The 23,813-nt window shown below is 48.2% G+C and overlaps 1 protein-coding gene across 5 annotated transcripts in view; it reads left to right on the top strand.

Annotated features, from left to right (window-relative positions):
- Window positions 1–23,813, top strand: part of LOC119437396 (protein zer-1 homolog) — a 166,690-nt gene that overhangs the window by 22,011 nt on the left and 120,866 nt on the right. For all 5 annotated transcript variants that reach the window (XR_007465025.1, XR_007465026.1, XM_049660495.1 and 2 more), the window contains 4 exons: window positions 7,237–7,510; window positions 11,615–11,878; window positions 20,292–20,468; window positions 23,083–23,203. Coding sequence is in view for 3 of the 5 variants with exons in the window: in XM_049660495.1 (XP_049516452.1) it covers window positions 7,237–7,510; window positions 11,615–11,878; window positions 20,292–20,468; window positions 23,083–23,203 (836 nt within the window). In the remaining 2 variants the exon portion in view is untranslated. The remainder of the gene's footprint in view (window positions 1–7,236; window positions 7,511–11,614; window positions 11,879–20,291; window positions 20,469–23,082; window positions 23,204–23,813) is intronic.

Genomic DNA, 23,813 nt, shown 5'->3' on the forward strand with positions numbered 1-23,813 from the left:
GTGCTATGGTGCACGAATACGTCAAAAATACGTCCTTTTAATTCGAACAAATTTTCGGGCCCCTTCGAGTTCGAATTATCGAGATTCGACAGTAGTTTTAATTGTGTTTCGATGATACGAATTTCGGCTAATACGAATATTTTTCGTGACCCCGTGAGATTCGTATCATCGAGCTTTTACTGTATAGTGTTCACAGTCGAAATTAAAAAAAAAATCTTGAAGTAACGAAAATTATGGATGAGGTAGGCGCCGCTGGTGCTTCTAATGTGCTTGTCCTCCTGTTGTTGGGATTTGCAAAAATAAAGCGAAAGCATGAATTAAAAGCCGTGCACGTCTGCGCCAACACTGATGCAGTAAGCTTTCAGCCACTATAAAATTTTAAGTGAAAGGGTAGAGGCAACTCTAAAGAAACCTCAAATGATGTGGGTAACAGAATTCTGGTAGTGACACTTTGGCGAGAAAGGGGGTGGGGTGAGGGGCAAGCTTCAGTACCCTCGGGGGAGGGCCCCCCCCCCCTTCCCGGAAAACTTTGGAGGGGGCTCGGGCCCGGGAGCCCCCCCCCCCCCTAGTCGGCGCCTATGGGATGTACTAGTAGACTCGCTCTCACTTTGCGGTCAAAACTCTTGCGTGTGACTCACGCATTAAGGAAACAAAAATAAAAAACTTGCGCAAATTACGAGTTCAAGACTACAAGAAGATTCGCGCTTATTTCTAAGTACTTCCACGCACTAAATAGAACTCAAATGCTGCCGTCTTCTAAGTACATCTGCGAAACACGCACAGCCTTAGACGTACCCTTACATAATACAGTGTAGACCGCTTATAACGTAAGTCGCCGGAGTCGCGAATATCCGCACTATAAGCAGTAACGCACTATAACCAAAGCACCAATTTTCAAGGCCCGCACATATGCAAAACATGTGCACCGAGCTGCCACGCGTATGCGACAGTTGAAGAATGCGGCTAGAACGTTTGCATTCAACTTACAGTCGAATCGTTAATTCGAACCAAATCACGCGGCGGCACCTCCGACTGGCATTGCTCCGGCACCGCCATAGAGTAAAAGCTTAGGAGACACCCCTCAATTTCGCACACGAACAAAACAAAAAAAGAAAAAAAGCAGCGGAAATTTCACCCTCTCTCAAATGGCAAGGTCGCCGATTCTGTGTTGTGCCGGAACATGTGTGTAGTGCCGACGTCTCAGTCACGCTACCGTAGCCACGTGTAGAAAACGGCAGTGAACCCTTCTTTCTCCTTTATGCTTCCTTGCACGCTGCGGCTACGGCGCAGAGGGAAGCAGCGGTGCTGTCCCAGGCCGGCCAACGAAACTGCCCACGCTCGCAAACGCCCACTTCCCGATAATGGCAGAAAACGAAACTTCGGCGAGCTGGCGCCGAGCCGGCTGGAGTGGCGCGGCGCCTGCGGGTGTGCGCGGGGACAGTCGAAAGTGAGGGAGCTACGAGGGAGGGGGAGGGAAGCCACCGAAGCGGCGGAGTTGCCGAGGCGAAATTCGCTTCCCTGCCGCCCTCCTCCCTCACATTCCACGATCTCCGCATGCGCCCTTCGCCATGCCGTGCCTGGCGCCGTCCGTTCCCTCCCTGAAGTTTCGTTTACTGCCGTTATGGTGAAGCGAGCGTTTACCGGCGTTGGCAGTTTAGTGGCCCTCGCTCGCTATGTGCGCTGTGATATTTTCTCGTACTCGAGGTTCTGGTTTCAGCCTCACTGGCTGTTTGTTCGCACCACGTGCCCTTCTCCTCCACTTCGTCTCTCTTCCTTCCTCGAGCACTCCTTGGGCCGCCCGTTTGAGGGGAGCATTCGCCGTCCCCGTTGACTTCCGTACTCCCAGGCAGCCGCACTGTAACCGGTATTTCGTCTCACGCGGCTACACTGTAAGCGGTATGCGTATACATGGAATGCTATGGGAAAATTAATGGGAGCCTGAAAAGACTGCACTATATCCGGTCCTGCACTATAAGCGGTTACGTTATAAGTGGTCTATACTGTATTACACAGTGGTTGACAAGTGGTACAGTACTCTTCAAAGGAACATTGCTAGTGAACTGCAGTACAGTATAGACCACTTATAACGTAACCGCTTATAGTGCAGGACCGGATATAGTGCGGTCTTTTCAGACTCCCGTTAATTTTCCCATAGCACTTCATGTTCAGTATAGACCACTTATAACGTAACCGCTTATAGTGCAGGACCGGATATAGTGCGGTCTTTTCAGACTCCCATTAATTTTCCCATAGCACTCCATGTTTACACGTATCGCTTATAGTGCAGTTGCGGGAAACGAAATACTGGTTACAGTGCGGCTGCCTGGGAGTACGGAAGCCAGCGGAGAAGGCGAACGCTCCCCTCAAACGGGCACCCCAAGGAGTGCTCGGGGAAGAGAGACGAAGTGGAGGAGAAGGGCACGTGGTGCGAACGAACAGCCAGTGAGGCTGAAACCAGAATCTTGAGTGCGAGTCGTGAAATATCACGGCACACATAGAGAGCGAGGGCCACGAAACTGCCAACGCTGGCCAACGCTCGCTTCACAATAATGGCAGTAAACAAAACTTCAGGGAGCAGGCGGCGCCGGTACAGCACGGCGAAGGGCACACGCCGAGACCGTGGAATGTGAGGGAGGAGGGCGGCAGGGAAGTGGGTTTTGCCTCGGCAACTCCGCTGCTTCGGCGGCTTCCCTCGCCCTCCCTCGTAGCTCCCTGACTTTCGACTGTCGCTGTGCGCGCCCGCCGCTGTGCAGGCGCCGCCGCTCCAGTCGGCCCGGCGCCTGCACAGGCAAGGTCAACACGTGACTAGAAAGTAGAGGAAGCATAAAGGAGAAAGAAGGGTTCACTGCCCTTTTCTACGCGTGGCTACGGTAGCGTGGCTGAGACATCAGCACGTACACGCATGTTCCGGCGCAACGCAGAATCGGCGACCTTGCCATTTGAGAGAGGGTGAAATTTTCGCTGCTTTTTTTTCTTTTTTTGTTTTGTTGGTGCGCGACATTGAGGGGTGTCTTCTAAGCTTTTACTCTATGGTGGTGCCGGAGCAATGCCACTCGGAGGCGGCGCCGCGTGATTTGGTTCGAATTAACGAGATTCGACTGTAAATTGAATGCAAACGTTCTAGCCGCATTCCTCAACTGTCGCATACGCGTGGCAGCTCGGTGCACATGTTTTGCATATGTGCGGGCCTTGAAAATTGTTGCTTTGGTTATAGTGCGGTACCGCTTATAGTGCGGATATTCGCGTCGCCGGCGACTTACATTATAAGCGGTCTACACTGTATAACAGCGAATAATTCTGGTACTGGCTGCATATTATAAATCCCAACGTAAAGACAAATCTGATTTGCCCTAGACATTCCAGACACTTGTCATTGTTTGCTCTAGTTGTGCCAGATAACACTGATATCACCCGACTTGCAGCAGACATTTTGCAATATTAGGCATATGATGTGAAAGAAATTGTTGAGCCGATGTTTTTCTTGAGCATCCATGCCCATGACTGCCCTGCCCCTTCATGGGCCGTATTCTGAAACGTTCCCCTAGGCGAAATTTCTTTTTTCGCTTTCAGGGTGCGCGCTGATTGGCGGGTTGAGCAAAATTGAATGACGTCGGGCTCAGCCACCCAATCAGCTCATCCAATTTCGCTAAAACAGCCAATCAGCGCACGCCTGAAAGCGAAAAAAGAAATTTTGCCTACGGGAACGTTTCAGGATATGGCCCCATGTTATGCACTGTTTTTCCTAGATTTAGTTGACTTCCATCAATTCGACTCCGGTAATGCAATTTTTTTGGTTAATTCGATCCCGGCTGAAGGTTCCGGTCTCACCCATCCATATTTATGGGCCCAAACTTTTCGTTTTTCGATCCTAAAGTTAACCAGTCAGCACGCATGCGCGTGACCCCTATGGTGACCCCAATTGTGACAGTGTCTGGCTCGGCGGTGCTTAGGGGACAGTCAGTGCGTTGAACACGTGCCATCTCCCATCGAAAACGCCCAGCCCTACGAAAATTTTCAAGCAATAACCCTAGCTCACAATGTCTGATTGCAGTATTTATCCGATTCTAATGCTTTACTGATTACGGTATTTACCCGTTTCTAAAATTGTTGAATCAAGTGTCAGCAGGATGCCCTATGAAATGTTCCTACTGTCATACCTTTACTCGGGCAGAATGTATGTGGAATGTAAGTTGGGCCCGTTGTTCCAGAATACCGTTTCTTAGCTGATTTTGTTTTCTTCGATTTCAAAAAGATTTTGGTTTATTTGGTATGGAGACTTGTTTAACCAGCTCCTCTGCACATTTGTAAAAGCCAGCAGCTTTATTGCGTTGCTCGTGGGAATATTTGGGTTTTGTTTGAAGACATAGCAGATATGTCACATTTTATTATATTCTTGATAATTGAGGACAGATAGAAAAAAAAAAGAAAGCCAATTATTTTTAATTGATGTGCAGTGCACAAGAAAAAGTTTTCTCAACGTTTTTTTCTTACTTGTGCGTATCATACGCACATGCATACACAAGCATACCTACAAGCATACACGAAAAAGTGTCCTAAATACAAGACATTCTTTGTTGACAATGTACAAATTATATGAAAAAATTACACACATTCATAAAATTGTACATTGTCAACAAAGAATGTCTTGTATTTAGGACACTTTTTCATGTATGCTTGTAGGTAAAGAAAAAAATGGCATGACCCTCCTTTTCTGTAGCAGCTTCTGTCAAAAATACAAAAATAGTCAGAAGGAGGAGGGGGGAATGCATGTTTGGCAGCAGATGATGGTAAGCATCTGGTAAAAAAAAGATTGAGAGTCGTATCTTGTACTAATCGCTTTCAGGGACACTTCATTTTCATGTGACGCAGCGTCTGGCATATTGCCTCCCTGGAACCGTTGGGCATTCTCACTGCCTTGGCCACTCGGAGTTCACTAAATATAAAACTTTTACCCGAAAGTGGTAGACTCAGAATACAGTCCTAAATGTGCAATCTTGCATGCTCAAACTGCAGCGGAAGGTGTAACCGTGATCGTAGAGGCTTGGCAGTTTAGGGATTTGTGGTGTTGAAATTAAAACCACTGAAACGTATATATTTCTTGCTTTTCATTTCTGGGACAGGCTGCACTAGGGCAGAGTAGGCTGTAGTATGCAGCGTAGTAGCTACATTGGTAATTGCTGGCATCACAACTTTGAAAATTTACTATGCTGGACGCCCTCCTAGACTGAATTTGGAACGGGGGATAGTAGCGCGATTTAAATTATAATTGAACCTTGATATAACGAACATGGATAAAAGTAATCATTGAGTATAGCGAATTAAATGCCAAATTTTTTTCACTGATATCATAAATATATGGTTATAACAGAGGTGGGACTCCTGCGTCAATTGCGCCATTTTGATACAAACGCAGATTCCTGCGCCAATCTGCGCCAAGCACAGAAAATTGACCGAAATTGCGCCACGCTGCGCCAGAACCGGCTTCGGCATGTGTGCTCCGGCAGTGGCCGCGAATAGCGAGCGAATTGTTCTCTGAAAAATAGTGCAGCTGTTCACATTCTGCACACCTCATGACGGCGCTTCCCGCACAGTTTCTCGTGATTTTTGTGCTTTTAACACTGGACTTTTTGGCGCTTCCGGCAAGTGGCCGGTGCACGCGCAGCCACTCTCGGCTGTTGTCGCTGCTATCGGAACGGCCAGGGCGGCTATAGATTTTACTAGAGTACAGTTGAGTGGGCCGAGCGGCGTGGCGCTACCTAGCTGAGGCGCAAAATAACGAAAAACAGGCTTAGGCCACTGCGAGTGAACTAGATATTAGGGAGGCGCACGCTGCCGCGGTTTCAGCGGGCGGCCGTCTCTGCCCCGAGGACCAGTATTCCGTAAAAATATTCCAATCTGTTTTTATGCCCACATCGGCAAGGCCTGAGACATTTTTGACATATCGCGGAGGGCTAATTGCAGATTTCGAATAAAAAGTTGCAGTATCACCCGAAAGGCGAACCAACGATTAGTAGACAGCTATACGAAGTAAGGATAGTAGTTTTATCGGCCGTATCAACTTGTAAACATTCGTTTACGAACTAAATTAACAAGCATGGTGCCACGCGAACACAAACAAACATGAACACGTTTCATTCAATGACCGCGGAAACTGGCTGCAGCAACAGCGAGCGAATTTTCGTGCTGCCTCTCGTTTCAACTCGAGCTAAGCGGCGAAAGCACACCGTGCGCAAAGCTATGAGCACTCGCACTCTGTCCCCATCACAGATCGCTTCCATAATACGGCCCGCGCTGCCGCGCCATGCGCAGCAGCCACCGGAGAACGCCCCCCTCCCTCCCCTCCCCCCGTGGGGCCTTGCGCGCGACCGAAGACGGCGAGACTGAGCTGCCATCGTCGAATCACTCTCACACGCTTTCACTCGAACATGTTATCGCCCCTGGACTTTATACGGAACATCACGGCGATCATGACGGCAGAAATGCACCTGGAGTGTCTATATAATTGGTATCGCAATAAAGACAGATCGGAATAGTTTTACGTTACACCAACTTAGGGTTGACTGCGGCTCTCTGGGTCTGCGGGGGACACAGGGTGACCCAGAAATTATGTTAGCGCGTCGATTGGACCGCATAATTTGAGAACATTTTCCATTGTCATCATGAGGGTCGGCGCAGGAATAATTAGTTCGATTGTAGTTCCACCGATGTTTTCGGCTTTACAGAAAAACAAACGCCGTACCGCCGCTCGACCCACTCTTCCATATTCTAGTACGCTATAGCTACAAAGCGTGCTTCTACAACGCGCCTTGCGTTGATTTATTCTCTGTTCCATTGCAGTTTCGAAGTGTGCTGCCATATTCCATTATTCCATCAAAATTCAGATTAACCTGCTCCAAAATGAAATATATTCTGCTCCAAGTTGCTCCAAAATGCAATTTTGTCTGCTCCAAACTGGTCCAAAACACAATTTTACTTGCTCCAAAATATTGCTCCGAAATGACTTTGGGCAGTCCCACCCCTGTAATAATGAAGGTATTTTCAGTGTTCAGTGTGACTTGTTACGAAGTACAACTGCACAGCATTGAAATTAGGACAAGGAAAAAGGGATGAGGACATGCGTGAATTTTATTTTGTCTTGTTTTCACACTGTGAACTTTCATAATGTGCCCTCTGAGCTTCGAATAATGACAAACATGCATAAGAGAAAAAAAAAATTAAAAAATGCCCTAATTGCAGGTTGCACTGCTGCCTGGTGTTCGCTTATTGAGCTACTGATGATGGCACCTGATCGCACCCGCTTGGAGAGGCTGCGGGTGCCACCAAACCGGCCATTGAGCGACGATGAACTGGCGGCCCTGGTCGTGATGCACCCGGTGCGGGAGTTGGAGCTCGGCAGGTGTGCAGGCCTGACGCCACGAGTGCTTCCGCTCCTGGCACAGGGCCTTGCAATCTCGACGGGGACGCTGCAGTCCCTCACCATGCCTCCGCACTTACTACAGCAGGATGCCGGGTAGGTGTCCATTAGGCCGATTGGGGCTGCTGCACATTTGTACATTTTTTACAGCGATGGTCCTCTTTCATTCATGGTGGTTAGCACTGATAACCACCATTTTGTCATTTTTTCCTCTGCCCTAGGGACGTCTTCATTACTTTTCAGAAGTGTTCACTGTTATCAAGTTTTACGGCTCCTGTTTTCGTGTAGCAGTAGCTTTGTGGCTCTGCCATGATAATTGTTAGTCAGTCAAACCTGGTTACAGTCAAACCTCGTTAATACAAAGTCGGCCGGGAAGGATGTTTAGTTACGTACAAAACAATGTACGGATTAACCACCAATGCCAGTTTAGCGGCTACTTACCAGCTGGAAAAGAACTACGTCACGATTCTCTCAAATACATGCACTTAGACAGGCTTTATTTGCGGGTAGGCAGCAAAAATTGGTTATCTTCACTTGCCGCGACGGCGGCATCTTCGAACAGAACACTACGACAACACCACGACTGCAAGCACACTGACAGAATGAAGAAAAAAAAATAAATAAAAGAATGTCGCTGTTTGACCCGATAGGCGAAGCATCAATTGCGATTGCAAATTAACTATACAAACTCAGGATAATAGTTTTATCGGCCGTATAAAGTTGTTAACATTTGCCTACCAAGTTAGCAAGCATGGCGGAAACTTGATGTCACAATGCTGGAGTGAGGAGGCGCAGCAAGAGCAGCGAGGCGAATTGACCTTCGTGCCATCAACGCGAACTAAATGTCAAAAGCACAGCGCACACGAAGCTACCGGCACTAGTTGCACTTTGTTCATATCGCAGATCGCTTTGAAGAGGAGGCCCGCGCGGGCGCGCACTTTCTCTATGTCGCAGATTGCTTTCAAGATAGGCGCCCGCGCGCGACAGAACCACGCTTACGCCCCACCTTTCTCCCTTGCGCGCGCGAGATTGGATTGAGCCGCAAACGTCGGCTGACCCTTGCAAGCTTTCACTCACACGTACAGCGTACGGCGCGCGGCGACGATGTTACCGTGTTTAGACTTTATACGGAACCTCAAAGCGACGACCATGACCACGGCAGAAATGCGCCTGGAGCATCCATAAAATTGCTATCGCAATAAAATGTGCTTCTGTGTGGTTGGATTGGATTGTACTTGGATTGGATTCGACGGCGACAGCGAATTCTCACCTCCTACCGGCAGCTTCTTCGCATTACTGGAAGCCAATTTTGAAGTCCATGCTCTTTTGCGCTGCATTCGACAACAGCTGTATGAGCAGGAAATGCGTCATGGTGGCTATGTTTTAAGGTCCCTATCGCTGGCGGCTGTCATCCGGGCGCCACAACTCGAGAATCGAATGTCTCCGCACATGAGATTTTGGGGATTTTGTGCCTGCGCGTGTAGAACTAGAAATAAAATAGTACGCACTAACCGTTCGGTGGCAAATGAGCGACTACGGCTTAAGCGACTACGGCTTAAGCGACTACGGCTTACACATTAAGCCACTATGTAATAATGAGGTTTGACTGTAATACATAGTCGGCCGGGAACAATGTTTTGGTACGCACTAAGCAATGTATGAATTAACCGCCAATGCCAGCTTAGCAGCTGCTTACCGGCCAGAAAAGAACTACGCCACGATGCTCTCAAACACACGCACTCAGACAGGCTTTATTTGCGGGTAGGCAGCGAAAAATAGGTGATCTTCACTTGGCCGCCGTGGTGGCCTTGCCGTCCGCGATGATAGCATCTTAGAACTCGATAAGGCTGCGAGCCAGTTTGTCCGTGAGGCCCTGCTTACTAACTAAATTAACAAGCACGGTGTAGCTCGTGCACAGGTAAACATGAACACATCTCGCTCGATGACCGTGGAAATTAGCTGTCAAAACGCCGAGTGAGGAGGCGCCGCAGCAGCAGCGAGCGTGCCGTCTCTCGCTTCAGTGCGAACTGGATGTCGAAAGCACAGCGCATACGAAGCTACCCGCACTAGTTGCACTTTGTACGCAGATCGCTTTCAAGATACGGCGGCTGCCGCCGAAGTAAACTCCTCCCTTTCTCGCCTCCCCCGCCGTGCCTCGCGCGACACAAGCGTGTTTCTGCCCTGCCTTTCTCCCTCACACGCGCGAGATTGAGTCAGCAGACCCTCGCAAGCTTTCACTGGCACACAGCGTACGGCAGGCGGCGACGATGTTGCTGTGGTTGGACTTTATACGGAACCTCAATGCGACGTCCACAGTGACAGCAGAAATGTGCTTCGAAATAAAATGTGCTTCTGCGTGGTTACTATTTGAATTGGGTTCGACGGCGACGGCGTATTCGCACGCCCTACCGGCAGCTTCTCCGCGCTATCGGGAGCTAATCTCGAAGGCCATGCTTTTGTGCATGGCAATTGGCAACAGCTGTATGAGCAGGAGATACGTCATGGTGGCCATGTTTCAAGTTCACTATCGCTGGCGACTGTCATCCGTGTGTCGCAACTCGAGAATCGAACGTCTGCACACATGAGATTTTCTCAATTTTGTGCCTGTGCATGTAGAACAAAAAAGAAAAATAGTACACACTAACCATTTGGTGGGCAATGAGCGACTACGGCTTAAGCGGTCAGCCAATACATGGGGTTCAATGGGGGCTGGGTGGGGGAATCTTTGTGACTACATTTAAACCGCAATTACACATTAAGCGGGTACGTATTAATGAGGTTTGACTCTATGCACATATTTTCCCATAGCTTGTGTGTGTGTGGTGGGGGGGGTATGCTCTGTGTGAGGCTAGGGCTGAAGGTTAAGCTCCGGATCTAGCCACACATAGTCGTGCCGTCGTACTCCCCAACCCATAGTGCGTGTAATTGCAGCTATGTAGGGTTCGGGCGAATAAGGCAAGCAGCGGTATCAACTCAACAATATTTATTGATGCGGGCAATAAGGCACACTTGCAGAGGGAAGTCCACTCTCTAATGAAAGCTATGGTACCTTGTATCTGATGGTGGTGTTCAAGGTGCTAAAAAAAGAAAGTGATCATCACGAGCAAAATGAGCTTGCAGAATTTAGTGTTGCTCTCTGTTTGAGAGAACATAAAGCTGTTCGGTTGAGTTTCATTGCGAGTTCTGGAAACTAGGTATTACAGCAACATGGGATCATAGCTCTCTAGTTCCTGTAAAAATGTAATTGTTTTATTCGTTTACTTTTTGTTATCTCTTACCATATCTTTCAATATTTTTTGGCTTTGTCATAGAAACGTGCTTCTGTACTACTTGTCGCTGAGCCAAAGCACCTTTGAGTCATGAACTGACTATTATAACAAAAAAAATATATATATATATATATATCCTAATATCCCCAGTCTCCCCCCCCCCCCCCCCCTTGCCACCTGAAATTCATAGAAAAAGTTGGGTGGGCTATTTCTCGGCGACAAAAAAAAAAAAAAAAAATTGGGAAAAGCTGGAAAACGGCATTTTTTGTTTGCATCTAGTGTGGCTGACAAGAGATATACTCAACTTTTATCATGGGATGTTATCTTGCTCGCAAGACTAATAAAGCAATGTTTTACTGTCCGCAACATCTATTGCTTGTGTCACGTGAGGGCAGCTCCAGAAGAACACAATTCGAAGCCGTCACTGCAATCAGCTTGTGCCCAAAAGCGAACGCAGTACGAATTTTTCCCAAATTGCGAGGCCTGTGGTTTACATTCTCTAGGCTTGGGCGATGAGTCGGTGGTTTTGACATAATAAATTTCTTGTCTAATTTTTTGGGCAATGACGCGGGTATGGGCGATGATTCGGGATATTACGGTAGAGGCACACATTGCACACAAATGTGTGGTGTTTTTCATTATTAGCATAAAAAATGCTTAATCATTGCTTAATCATTTGATCACGGGTGCATTTTGTTGAGTAGTTGTGTATCTGCATTTCATCATTATTGGTTTTGTTTTTTTGCATGTTAGGCTGGAGAGCAGAGGCATGGCTATTCCTTGGCACATTTTGAAAACTGGTTGCTGGGCCCTCATGGTTTAGGAATTTTGGGCTGGCTAACGTAAAATTTGCCTGCAGCCGTGGCACATTGATCGAGCTTACCATTGACTTTCATAACTTACATCACTTGTGCCTCTCCTCCGCGTGCAGCTGGACAGGCCTTTCGTGGCTGTGGTCCCAGACGTCCCTGGAGCGCCTGTCACTCTCTCGAGCAGGACCACAGCTTCCAGCCAATGCCCACTGGACTCTCTTGCGGTCACTGCGACAGCTCGACCTGTCTCACTGCAGCATGCCGCTTGGGGAGCACCTTGCCGGGTTGGAAGCACTGGCTCCAACTCTCGCTTGGCTCAGCTTGGCTGATGTGCCAAAGTTGCACCTCGGGCTCGAGGTTCTGTGTCAACTCAAGGCCCTCAGGTCAGCGAGCAGCCGTATCTGGCACGTTCTTGAATACTGCACAGTTGCAACTGCACCAACTGCAACCGCTTTAAATGCAATCGTACCAGCTTGTCCAGCTGTCTACACTTTTGATGTGGAACAACTTTCAGTGGCATCTCCACGACCAACTCCACAGTGCCAGATGCGATGTTAACTTGTCGCAATGGTGGGAGCTTGCATTTTGTGGGGCCAAGTGCTGCTTGTATTGTTGTCTGAGCTTGGCACTGTTGGCACAACCTAAGAATGCAGTGGCAAATGCTCCACTGTCCAACTTAAAATAGAAATTGTATAGGTGCACCAGCTAATTATGTTGGCTCATTTCTGCATACCTGCCAACTCTTCCGAATTTTCCGTAAAATGTACGAATTTGGACCCGTCTTACGATTTTACGAATGTCGGCTCAATTTTTACGGAAAAGTGGTTATATTCGCGAAATAGTTTTTTAAATTTTTAATAAATTCACACCGTTGCTGGTGGGTAGGGGCGCCACTTACGTAGGGGCGCATAGAGATGGAGGTATGCGCCGTAATCTTTATTGTCTGCAGAGTAAGGAGATTTTTCAATCTGTGACGTTGCCTTCGTCATCGGATTGTTGGACTACCTGACGACGGCTGGAAGTCACTGGTTGTCGTTACTCTCAACATAGAGGTCCACCTGTACGTAAGTGGCGCCCCCAGAGACGACGGCGATTTCGGGTCGATGCGGCAAGCACAGTTTCGGTATGGGAGGCTGTGGCTAGTCGTCTTGCCTGTCACCTTCGCTAGGCTTTTTTCGCGAGTACAGTAAAAGCTCGTTAATTCGGACACGTCCTTTAGTCCCGGCAGGCGTTTGCATTATTTAATGCAATGAAACTCTCGTTAATTCGGACGCATTTGACCGCACATCGGTTAATTCGGACAACTCTTGATGCTCGGCGAGCGCGGAGCGCCGCAAATGTGCGACGCAAACGAGATTTAACTAGAGTGTACTCTACCATAACGGCATTAGCGTCCACCGAAACGAAGCGACGGAGTTCAAATCGTACGGGAATGACAGCAACGCCAGGACGCTTCGTGCCTATTTGAGCCTTTAAAGCTTTTATTCTTGCGTTTGCCGGCGCGCATAGCACCGCGTTGGCCGCGTGCCTTCAAAACTGCGTAGTCGCCATCCGTGATCGCGTTGATAGCGGCCGCGGTTTCATCCGCAGCGGTTGCGGCAAAAAGTAGTTTCGTTTTCACTAGTACACTCTAGTTTTCACTCAGTCGTCAGGGAATGGAATACGAACTCCTTGAAAAGACAAAAAAAAAAAGAAATTTGAGCCATTCCACGCCGCCGCGCGTTGTTTTCCATCCTTCTCCGCATCGCCAGCCTCGCGCGCCTCTGTCCCGTTGCCCTTCCGCCCCTCCGAACACGAATGGTCCGCGCCCATAGCTCTAAGCCACGCCACCCTCCGAAACATGAATGGACCGCGCCAAAACAACGTTAGCATCCACCGAAACGAAGCGACGGAGTACTGGAATGACAACAACGCCGGAAGGCTTCGTGCCTATTTGTTCCTATTCATGCCCAGCTTGCGTTTACCGCCGCACATAGCACCGCGTTGGCCGCGTGCCTTCATGACTGCGTAGTTACCAACCATGATCGTCTTGATAGCTGCCGCGATTCCGTCCGCTGCGGTTGTGGCAAACAGTAGTTTCGTTTTGACTCGGTACGCACGTCGGCCGCGTGCCTTCATAACTCGGTAGTCGCCATGCATGATCGCGTCGATATCGACAGCGGTTTCGTCCGCAGTTGCAGCAAACGGTAGTTTCGGTTTGACTATGCGTGCGTCGGCCGCGCGCCTTCAGAACCGCAAGGTCGCCGTGCATGATCACGTTGACAGCGGTTGCGGTAAGCAATAGTTTCGTTTTTACTCAGTGTAAAGCTGTCGAGGATGAAGAGAGAGAGATTGCGGTTGTGAAGAGGAAGAGGCGCACCGTCTACATCGCGATGGGCGGCGACCCGGCGACATTGGCGAAAAAATAAACGGGATGTGCGCGCGCTAGTGAAAAGCCCGTCTCAGATGAAGACGCGCGCCGCGGCCGCAATGAGAAGGAAGTCGCGAAACCTTCGCCGCTGCGAGCTCTAATCAGTCGCGAGATGACGAGAATTGCAGCTTCCGCATTGCGTTTATGCAAAATAGAAACAGAATTTGCTGATTCATACTGCAAATAAGAGCGTGTTGACGTAGTAAGCATTTGTTTATTGTTTTCTTGATACCCTCGATAATTCGACATTCGGTTAATTCGGACATTTGTTTCGGTCCCGTGAAATCCGAATTAACGAACTTTTACTGTATGACCTGTTTTGTGGGCCTCGCTTTTTTGTGCGACGTGCTGCTGCATCGGGCGCATTGCGACTCCGGCACTCCGGTGTTTTGTAGCCGCAGAGGCTGCGAAGTGTGATGGCGTGCTCGAAGCCTCGTCAGTACTAGATACTATCAGTACTTCCAACAAGTGTGTTTGAAGTCGTACTCCTCGGCAGAATTCCCGTGCACGCCCCCCCCTCCCCCCGGTCGCGAGTTTACGAATTTGAAAGTCTTGAGGTTGGCAGGTATGTTTCTGTGACATCACATCTTTCAGCATCAGCAACTCTTGGGACTTACTTTTCAGAGCGCAGAGGCACAGAGGGCAGATGCAGTGCAGTTTAGTAGCCAAAGGTTGTAATGAATTCTTAAGTTGTCACCAAGCATAGTGATGTTTTTTCAAAACATTTGTGGGCTGATGTCATTCTCACTGTATATGGCATTAGCTGTATTTCACATAATCAGTCTTGTGATAGCACATCACTAATAATGTTAAAGACAGGGTAGCCGAGGTGTTCGTACTGGTGCCATACATTGCGACAAGCTATAAATAGCGTGGTGTGCAGGTCACATATCGCCAATATTGTGCCATCATTGTCCTCACATTGGTTAGCTGAGAGGATACTAGCACTGCTTGCCATTGTTTCATCTGAGAGATTGGCTATAAGGCTAGCCACGATGGCTGCCAACTTATGTGCTTTGATAAGTTGTTGTATGAATGAACTTCAGAAGCATGCTTCAAGCCTTTAACTGCATTTTTCTTGTATCCAAGAGTGCTTTGCTTCTTTGATATGTAAAAGTGTGGAATCGCTGCAAAATTCTTCAGCCACATTTAGACAGTCTATGAGCGTTGAATATTCATTAATTTTTATTACAATATTGTGTAGATATTAATAGATCTGGAACAGCCTATAAGGCTCTTCTGAAAGCTGTAGAAGAATGCATTGCTCTATATTGTGGGGTCTCACACATGCTCTTGGGACAAAGGGACAAAGGATTGACAACACAGTAGTGCTAACAATCAAAAGGGCATTTATTGCACCTTTCATACACTAATACACACTAGCCGAATTACTACCAATAGAACATTCACATGGGCGTGCCACAAATCAAGGAAGTCCGACTCACCGCGATCCGATAGCGAGCGAATATGTTCGCCCCATGCTATGACACCATTGCCTAGTCGGTTCACGTGTAGGGTCACGCGAACGGTGGCGAACGATCCGTGTTCGTCCATACCGGTGTCCTGCTCTCAGCCTCGCGAGACGGTCCCGCGAAGCGGGCCGGTGCACGCGCGAAGCGTTCGTGCGTGTTGGTCGCCGATCCCAAGCCAAAGAGCAAGCGCCTTCGTCCTTTTTCTCCCAAGTCACCTCGCCGTTCGGTGGCGTTAGTATTGCGACACTCGCGCTATCTCTCGCAATGCGCCGCAACCACCACGACCGCCGCCGGCACTTAGCCACGCGGTGAAGCCTTAGGTTACTGTACTTAGGTTACTGTAGAATGCACACACATACGAAACACCAACTACCAACTGATTTAATGATTCAAAAGACAGAATACAGGGTGCAATTTTTACACATGCACAACAGAAGACGCAGATGTCGTGACAGCTCTAGTACATGGGTTCTCAAAGTGGGTTCCGCGGAACCTACGGGTTCCGCAGGCCCCTGCTTGGGGTTCCGCGAGCCACTGATAAATTTTCCCTGGTCCCGCCTCGACAAGTGTCTAAAACGGCGAACACGAGGTGCGCTTGATCCAAAGAACCTCCATTACCCGAGTGTCAAAAAGCACGTCACATTGCGTAACAGCAACGCGCGAACTGCGCAGTAAATACGCAACCAGCTTGTAGCCACCCAACCTCTGAGACCGGGCAGCGCGCCTAAGCTTTCGCACTTGAATCTCGGAGGCCGCAGGTTACCACCATGCGCCTATCTCCTATTTGTAGATAGGGTAGGTGCCGATAGCGTGCGCACTGACCTATACGTTGGAGGAAAAATGAAAAAAAAAAAAAACGCGGAGCACCGCAAATGCGCGCCGCAGGAGAGCAAGAACAGCGTAGCATCCAACCGAAACGAAGCGGCGCAGTCCGCATCGCTGTGGTCCTCAGCGGCAATCGTACGCGGCACGTGACTGACAGCAACGCCAAAGCGCTTCGTGCCTAATTGTGCCTTTAAAGCTTTTATTCTTGGGTTTATCGCCGCGCGTAACACCGCGTTGGCGGCTAGCAGCGTGCCTCCGTAAGTGCGTAGTCGCTATCTCTGATCGCGTCGATAACCTCCGCAGTTTCGTCCGCAGCGGTTGCGGCAAATAGTAGTTTCATTTTCACTCGATGCACGCGTCGGCTGCGTGCCTTCACAACTGCGTAGTCGCCTCCCATGGCAGCGTCGATAGCGACCGCAGTTTCGTCCGCACGTCTTGCAGCGAAAGGTAGTTTCGTTTTGACTTGGTGCGTGTGTCAGCCGCCTGCCTTCTGAACCGCAAGGTCGCCGTCCATGATCGCGTCGATAGCGGCCGCGGTTTCGTCCGCAGCGGTTGCGGCAAGCAGTAGTTTCGCATTGACTCAGTGCAAAGCTGTCGAAGATAAAAACACCGGCTACATCGCGATGGACGGATAATTTGTTGCCGAGCACCTGAGTGGCGAAAAAATAATCGGGATGTGCGCCCGTTGGTGCAAAGCGCGTCTCGGATGAAAACGCGCGCCGCGAAGGATGTCGCGAGGCCTTCGCCGCTGCTAGCGCTAATCAGTCATGAGATGAAGAGAATTTCAGCTTCCGCACTGGTCTTGTGCTAAATAGAAACAAGATTTGACGATTCATAGAGTAAATAAAAGCTTGTTGACGTAGTGAAGCATTGTTTGTTTTCTTGATACCCTCGACAATTCGACATTTGGTTAATTCGGGGGGGGGGGGGGTTCCTTGGCACTTTATGGAGCTTAGTAGGGTTCCCTGGGATGAACGTACTTGAGAACCCCTGCTCTAGTACATCGATAATGCAACAAATTGGCCTCGAACATGTGAATCTCAGAGGAATATAAGGTGATCGACATATTGGTAGCACATATTGGTAGCACACTGATATACTAGCACTGTCACAACATCTGCGTCTTGTGCTGCGCGTGTGCAAAAGTTGTGCTGTATATTGTGTCCCTTGAATCAACAACTCAGTTAATAGTTGGCACAGTGCGTGTATGCGTGTGCGTATGCGTATGCGTGTGTGCATGTGTGCGCGTGTGCATGTGTGTGTGTGTGACCCCACCAAGAAGTCCTACTGAGCACTGAACTGTTTTAAAACCTTAGTCATTTGTTTTGCACACAAGGTACCAGCAATTTCCAAGGTTTAAGACAAGGTCAACTTGTTGAACGTAGTTTCACACTTGGTCCAGCTTATACCATGAAAAGAATGGAGTGTTTATGCTGATTCCAGACTATTATGGGATGGTTCCTGTTAATAAAGAGGCTCCTTTAAAGTAGCTCGATGACTATATTTGATTAAGGGAGTGCTGATGCAAAAGTTATGTATCCTGCTTCTTTCTTGCTCTATTGTAAAACCAACCTACCCAACTCTGTAAGGCAGTGTGGTGCCAGAATTCCTGGAACGTGCGACAAATAATAAATTTTATCCTTTCCTAATGTGACCAGTTCAAAATGCGCCAAATGCTGTATGGCCTCTTGGCGAGTCTGTTGACAAGGGTTCCTCTACATGTAACGGAAATTGGAGGTAACTGTCGCATAGTATTGCAAACTGCCAACGTCAGTCAGCCTCGTGCAATGGTTGTAAGGCAGGCAGTGACTGCCTCTTTGGAAGCTGGATGCATGCCACATCGGCCATTCTTACCTCTTTCACTTTAATCTTCACATTCAACCAGCACAGTTCTCTGCTGTCGCTTCTCTCAGAATGCGCAGTGCCCTTGTCACCTTCTCTACCCTATTATCCTGTCGTATAAAGCTTTGGCACGTCGATCGTAATGTGGGGTTGGCCCCTCTATCTTCATGATCTGTAGAGGAACTCTTATAAACACATAATGTCAAAAACTGGCGCTCCATTTGGTGTGCATTTTCAAATCGTTGCATTAAATGATGGTATAATTTAATATTTGTTGCTCGTTCAGGGATTGGGCCTTAAACTGTGATAAGAGTCGGCAGCTTTCTAATAAGAAAAGGTGAGACAAAAATTTCGTTTGAGTACTCCTTTAAATCGGGAATTGTGAAAGGAGTGCTGCATTGAAGGGCTCCAGATTTTTACCATTCGGGCTTCCTTAAAATGCTCTTGAAACCTGAGCACAGAGGCATGTGCACTTGTAGGTGTGGCCTTGTGCTTAGCAGTGGAATGTCAGTTTCTCATACCCTCTTTACACGGGCACTCTCAACTACCATTGAGCTAATGGCAGTTGATGTGAATGGCAGTTTACCGAATTTACACGGCAACTCCAACTGTCATTGACATCTCAACGATCGTTGGCCTCAACGGAGGTCGAGGGTCTCAGTTGTCGGTCCCTGAACGGAGACGGGAAGATGGCAGCCTCCATGGATGAAAACGTGCCACCCACAGCTGCCGATGCTGCGAAGCGTTTCGTGTGGACAAGGTCCATGACGGACATGTTGCTACTCGTGTCTCGCCAACTAAAAAATCTAACGGCTCCGACTGGATCGTCTAGATTCACGTTAAAATTTTTTCCATTAGGTATGTTTTGCAGTCTAAGAAAGAGAAATGTTACAGCGCAATAATAAATAAAACAGATTTTAAAGATAATCATGCAAAAGTAGCGAGGAAATATGCAATAATTTATCGCATATTACTCTCGATTCAACGCGCTCACGTGATAGCAAAATTTAACCCGAAAGTCTGTGTAAGCACAGTTAACAGTCATGCACTTCAATGCCAGTTTGAAAGTTCAACTGTCGTTGATTTCAATGGTCGTTCAGGGTGACCGTGTAAAGAGGGTATTAGCCACTGCAGTAATGGAACCCCTTTGAGGGACATTGGGCAGGGCCTCTATACTTGAAGGGTTTTCACGCGCAAGTGTAAGTGGCCCGCCAGCGAAGGTAAGTTTGAAGCAGCGAAGGATGCAAGTGCTGGAGGAGGAAGGGCTTGGAGGTGGAGAAGAGAATCGTGCTCTGGGGAAAGTACGAAGGAGTGCGCCAAGCGTGTGACAAAGCAACACCACCTCGAGGAAAGCGGGGAAGGAGAAAAGAGGCGAAGCGTCGCGGAGGAGGAGGGTAGTATTGTGAATTCGTGGTCGACGACGAGACGGACTCTTGGAGCAGACGAAGAGGAGATGAAAGCTTTATAGAATATGTACAAATATGTACATAGCAGGTTGTAGCAGGTAATAGCTGGTAATAGCAGTAAGAGCGCACCAGACCGTCGGGGCGGCTGGTGGCGACTCTCTCTCCTAACAATGGGCCGGTTCTCCCTTAAATCCCTTTGGCGACTCATCGTCGGCAGGAACCAGGCGGGCGGGTGCTGACGTCACCCCACCCGCGTCGAATTCTTAATTTGTCGCGGACATGGCTGGGTGCTTCTCGAAGTCCCCCTGCGTCGAATTCTTGATCTGTCGCGTAGAAGTGGGAGCTCCCGTCACCTTGATGATAAGCACATAGTATGGCAGCTCCCGTCGCCTCGATGAAGGCACGTGGTGTGGCACAATAGTAGGCGGAGACACGCTGGGTTGACCTCCTCTGGCAGTTGCTGTGTGCAAAATACGGGTGCTGTGTGCAAAATAGACATACCGGATTCGTCTCGTGGTAACATCGTCCCCGCACGCTGTGTGCTGTATGTGCGGGTGAAAGCGTGCGACGGCGAGTCGGTGACGGTGGCTCAGTCTCGCAGGCGCAAGGGTGCAAAGCGGGGCGGAAGCATGCGGTCTTCCCACCGAGGGGGTTTTACTCCGGTGGCTGCTGCTTATTGCTCGGCCATGCGAGCCCTATCTTGAAAGCGATCTGCGATGCGAACAGTCTTGGCGTCTAGGTGCACCGAGGGCTGATAGCTTCGTGTGCGCTACAGCACCCATATGCTTGCGCGTCACCCGCATTCACGAATTGAAACGTCACTGTAACTTGTCTTCTGCAGGCACCTGGACCTGTCGCAGAGCACTAACAAACAGGGGCAGGGGTTCTATCCCCAGCCAAATGCTTGGCTCTCCATGCTAGCCGAGTCGCTGCCTGAGCTGACCTCGCTTGACCTCTCGGGCACCAACCTGCCTGGCAAGGAACCGACCACTCCTCATGATCAAAACAAGAGTCCTGGGTGAGCATAGTTCACACTGTGGACATTATTTGAACAGCAGTTATACAAACGCTCCAGCCACCCTCGCTGTATCATGTATCACTCGCTGCCGGTATATTTGCATATACCGTATTTATTCGAATATAAGGCGGTAACAGTTACAAAGTGAGGGTGCAGTTGGGGGACCCAAGAAAAGAAAAATTTAAGCATGCACACTAATAATATAAGGCGATATAGAATAGCCGATGGATTATTCAGACTCGGCAAAAATTGCCCGAAATAATAAATTACTAGTATAGCCAAAACACAAAATTGCTACCATGGAGCTCCAATACGTTGAGTGCAGGTTATATGTGAATTTTGCCTTTAGGTGTGGCTTCATGACAGCACGATTTTTACCTTGTAGTGTGGCTTCACGGCATTGTGGCGCGCGCTGCCATAAAGTCACACTGTAAGGCAAAATTTACACTGGCGTGAAGCCACACCTAAAGGCAAAATTCGCGTTTAAGGTTGGGGTGACTTCGAAGTTAAGGATTCTAGTAAAAAAAAAAAAACCTCGCCTTCTATTCGAATAAATATGGTATATCCCTCTAATGCCCAAATAGTTTCACAATAAGAGAAATTGGCACAACTTGTCGACCTTTATTTCTGGCCATAGAGGGTACATTTGTAAAAATAAAATAAAAAATGAAATTTTAGAGTTAAAGCTGAATTAGTATAATGAATAATTAATTAGTCATTGGTTTGCTGAACTATCCACTACAGTAACTCCACTCCAATGTATCAAAAATGTTACTTTAGGCCAGGGGTCTCCTAACTCTGACCCGCGGAGGCCTGTGGACCAACCCGCGGCCGGTAGTGGTCCTTCGCACAACGGCCGGCCTGCAGGCGGGCCATTTTTCTCCGCAGAGCCTCTTCCTGAGAGCAAGGCTTCTGCACAAAATCTTGCACTATTGCGCTCCTTCCTGGGAGCCAGCTTCACAGCACTTAAAGCCAGCGCTGTTGAATCAGGAACAGCATGCGACTATCGCATGAGCGCTTGGTTCTCCGACTAGCTGGTTAGGGACACCATGTCAGAAGACGTGCCGAAGCGTTCTTCATAACACTTCCAACTGCGCTGAGCCTGGAGAGCTTTGCTCAACATTTCGCCCACGAAACTACAGCATTTGATTTCAGTCGAACTTCGATATAATGAATTTGTATTGAAGCAAAAAACTTTGTTATATCGTGAGTTTCTTTAATTAGAGGTTTCGTTAATTCAATGGAACTAAGATTGTGAAATAAGATAGTTCATTACATCGCGAATTTCGTTGAATCGAGATTCGTTATATCTAGGGATAGGCGAACAGTGAATTTGAGGTTCGAAGCGAATAGTGATTTGGTCGAATAATGTCGAATCGAATAGTTCGAATAGTATATATCACATATTACAGTAAAAGCTAGTTAATTAGAATTTCACGGGACCGAAAAAAAATGTCTGAATTAACCGAATGCTGAATTATCAGGATATCCAGAAAACAACAAGCAAATAGCTTACTACGTCAGCACGATTTCATTAGTGTAATGGATGAGTAAATCCATTTGCTATTTTGCACAAAAGCAATGCGGAAGCTCCAGTTCTGATCATCTCGTGACTGATTGGCTCTCGCTGCGGCGATCAAGGCCTCGCGACTTCCTTTGCAGCGCGACCGCATATTCGCCCATCCCTAGTTATATCGCAGGTTGACTGTAGCTGTATATCTCCGAATTATCGGTCGGCAACTGTATGCGACATACATTGTCTGCAGGATCATCCTTATGACAGAGGTTGCCATGGTTGGCCATGACCATGATGGCATGACGACTGTATGATGACGATGCAGTAATGATGATGGAATGACGTAGAAAGAATAATGTCAGTGGAATGATGATGGCGGTATAAAAACAGTGGGATGACGGTTCTGAAATGTTGACGATAGTATAACGATGACGTGACTACACTGACTGCATGACTACATTGACTAACACTGACGTGCATGAGTACAATGGGATGACGACGACTGTACGACGAGAATCAGATGACTAATCTGGAATGACAATGATGGAACGACCATGACCGTATTATGAAGGCGGTATGACGATTGCACGACGACTGTATGATGACGATAGCATGACAGTGGCGATATAATTAGAATTGAATAGCGACAGCATAATTGTAATGAAATGGCCATAGGATAACGACAATAGTATGACAGCAACTGTATGACGACGATGGCGTGATGACAATGGCATGCTGAGAGTCAGATGACAAAGCTGAACGACAATGGAACGACCACGACGGCATCACAACCATGAGCTCATATTTAGTGGCTCAAGCTAGTTGACAACTCGCGTCACCGGGTCGGCGTAAGAGGTTAGATAGGTAGGTAGACTCTGAATGCCTGAAGTAGACAAAGAATGCTAATCACATTAAAATGAGAAAATTTGCAGACCTAAGATCGGAGTCGGACGGCGCAAGACAGGGATAATTGGATCTTGCTGGGAGAGGCCTTTGTCCTGCAGTGGATGATGAGGATAAATATTCAGGGCTTATCTGTATATTGTGCATGTGCAGCCAAATTCTGGAGAGTTGCAACTTGACCCTTGGCCATTGCAGGACTGGGATGCAGTCGTCAATTCCAGGTCTTCAGTGCCGTGTGGAGCGCCCCCTGGACTTTCTTGGGCTCCTGAACACACCGTGTGATGCTTGCTACCGCTCCAACATCCCTGCTCTCAGGGTGAGCACATGCTACTTGGGGACACATGTACAGAGTACAGTAGCATTCGATTTGTACCCTAGCAGTGCAGTGACCATAGAGAGTTCTGGTACACGGGGAAGGATAGTAATGGGCCTGATGTGCAATGGGTGTTTTGACATACAGTAGAACCCCGCTGTTATGTTTTTCATGGGACTGTAAAAAAAATTAAAAAAACGTAAGAGCCGGGAAACGCAAGAGCCAGGAAACAGGAAAAATTGAGAAATGGGAGTAGTGTTGAACTGCACACAATATTATTTTAATTCTTACATGTGAAAAAAAGTAGTTTCGCTCGACAGTCGAAGTATCGATTGCAATAAGCTATGCAAAGTAAGAATAGTAGTTTTGTCGCCCGTATAAACTTGTAAACATTCACTTATTAAACAAGCATGGTGTCAGCGCCCACAGGCAAACATGAACACATCACACTTGATGAACGCGGACACACGCTGTCAAACGCTGGTGTGAGAAATTTAAGCTCCGCTGCAGAAGCGAGCGAAGTGACCTTCGTGCTGTTGTCTATCGCTTCAAAGCAAACTGAGCGCCCAGAACACACAGTATGCACAAAGCTACGAGCCGCTGACGCACCTAC

Source organism: Dermacentor silvarum, chromosome 1 (genome assembly GCF_013339745.2).
Source record: "Dermacentor silvarum isolate Dsil-2018 chromosome 1, BIME_Dsil_1.4, whole genome shotgun sequence".
Lineage (NCBI taxonomy): Eukaryota > Metazoa > Arthropoda > Arachnida > Ixodida > Ixodidae > Dermacentor > Dermacentor silvarum.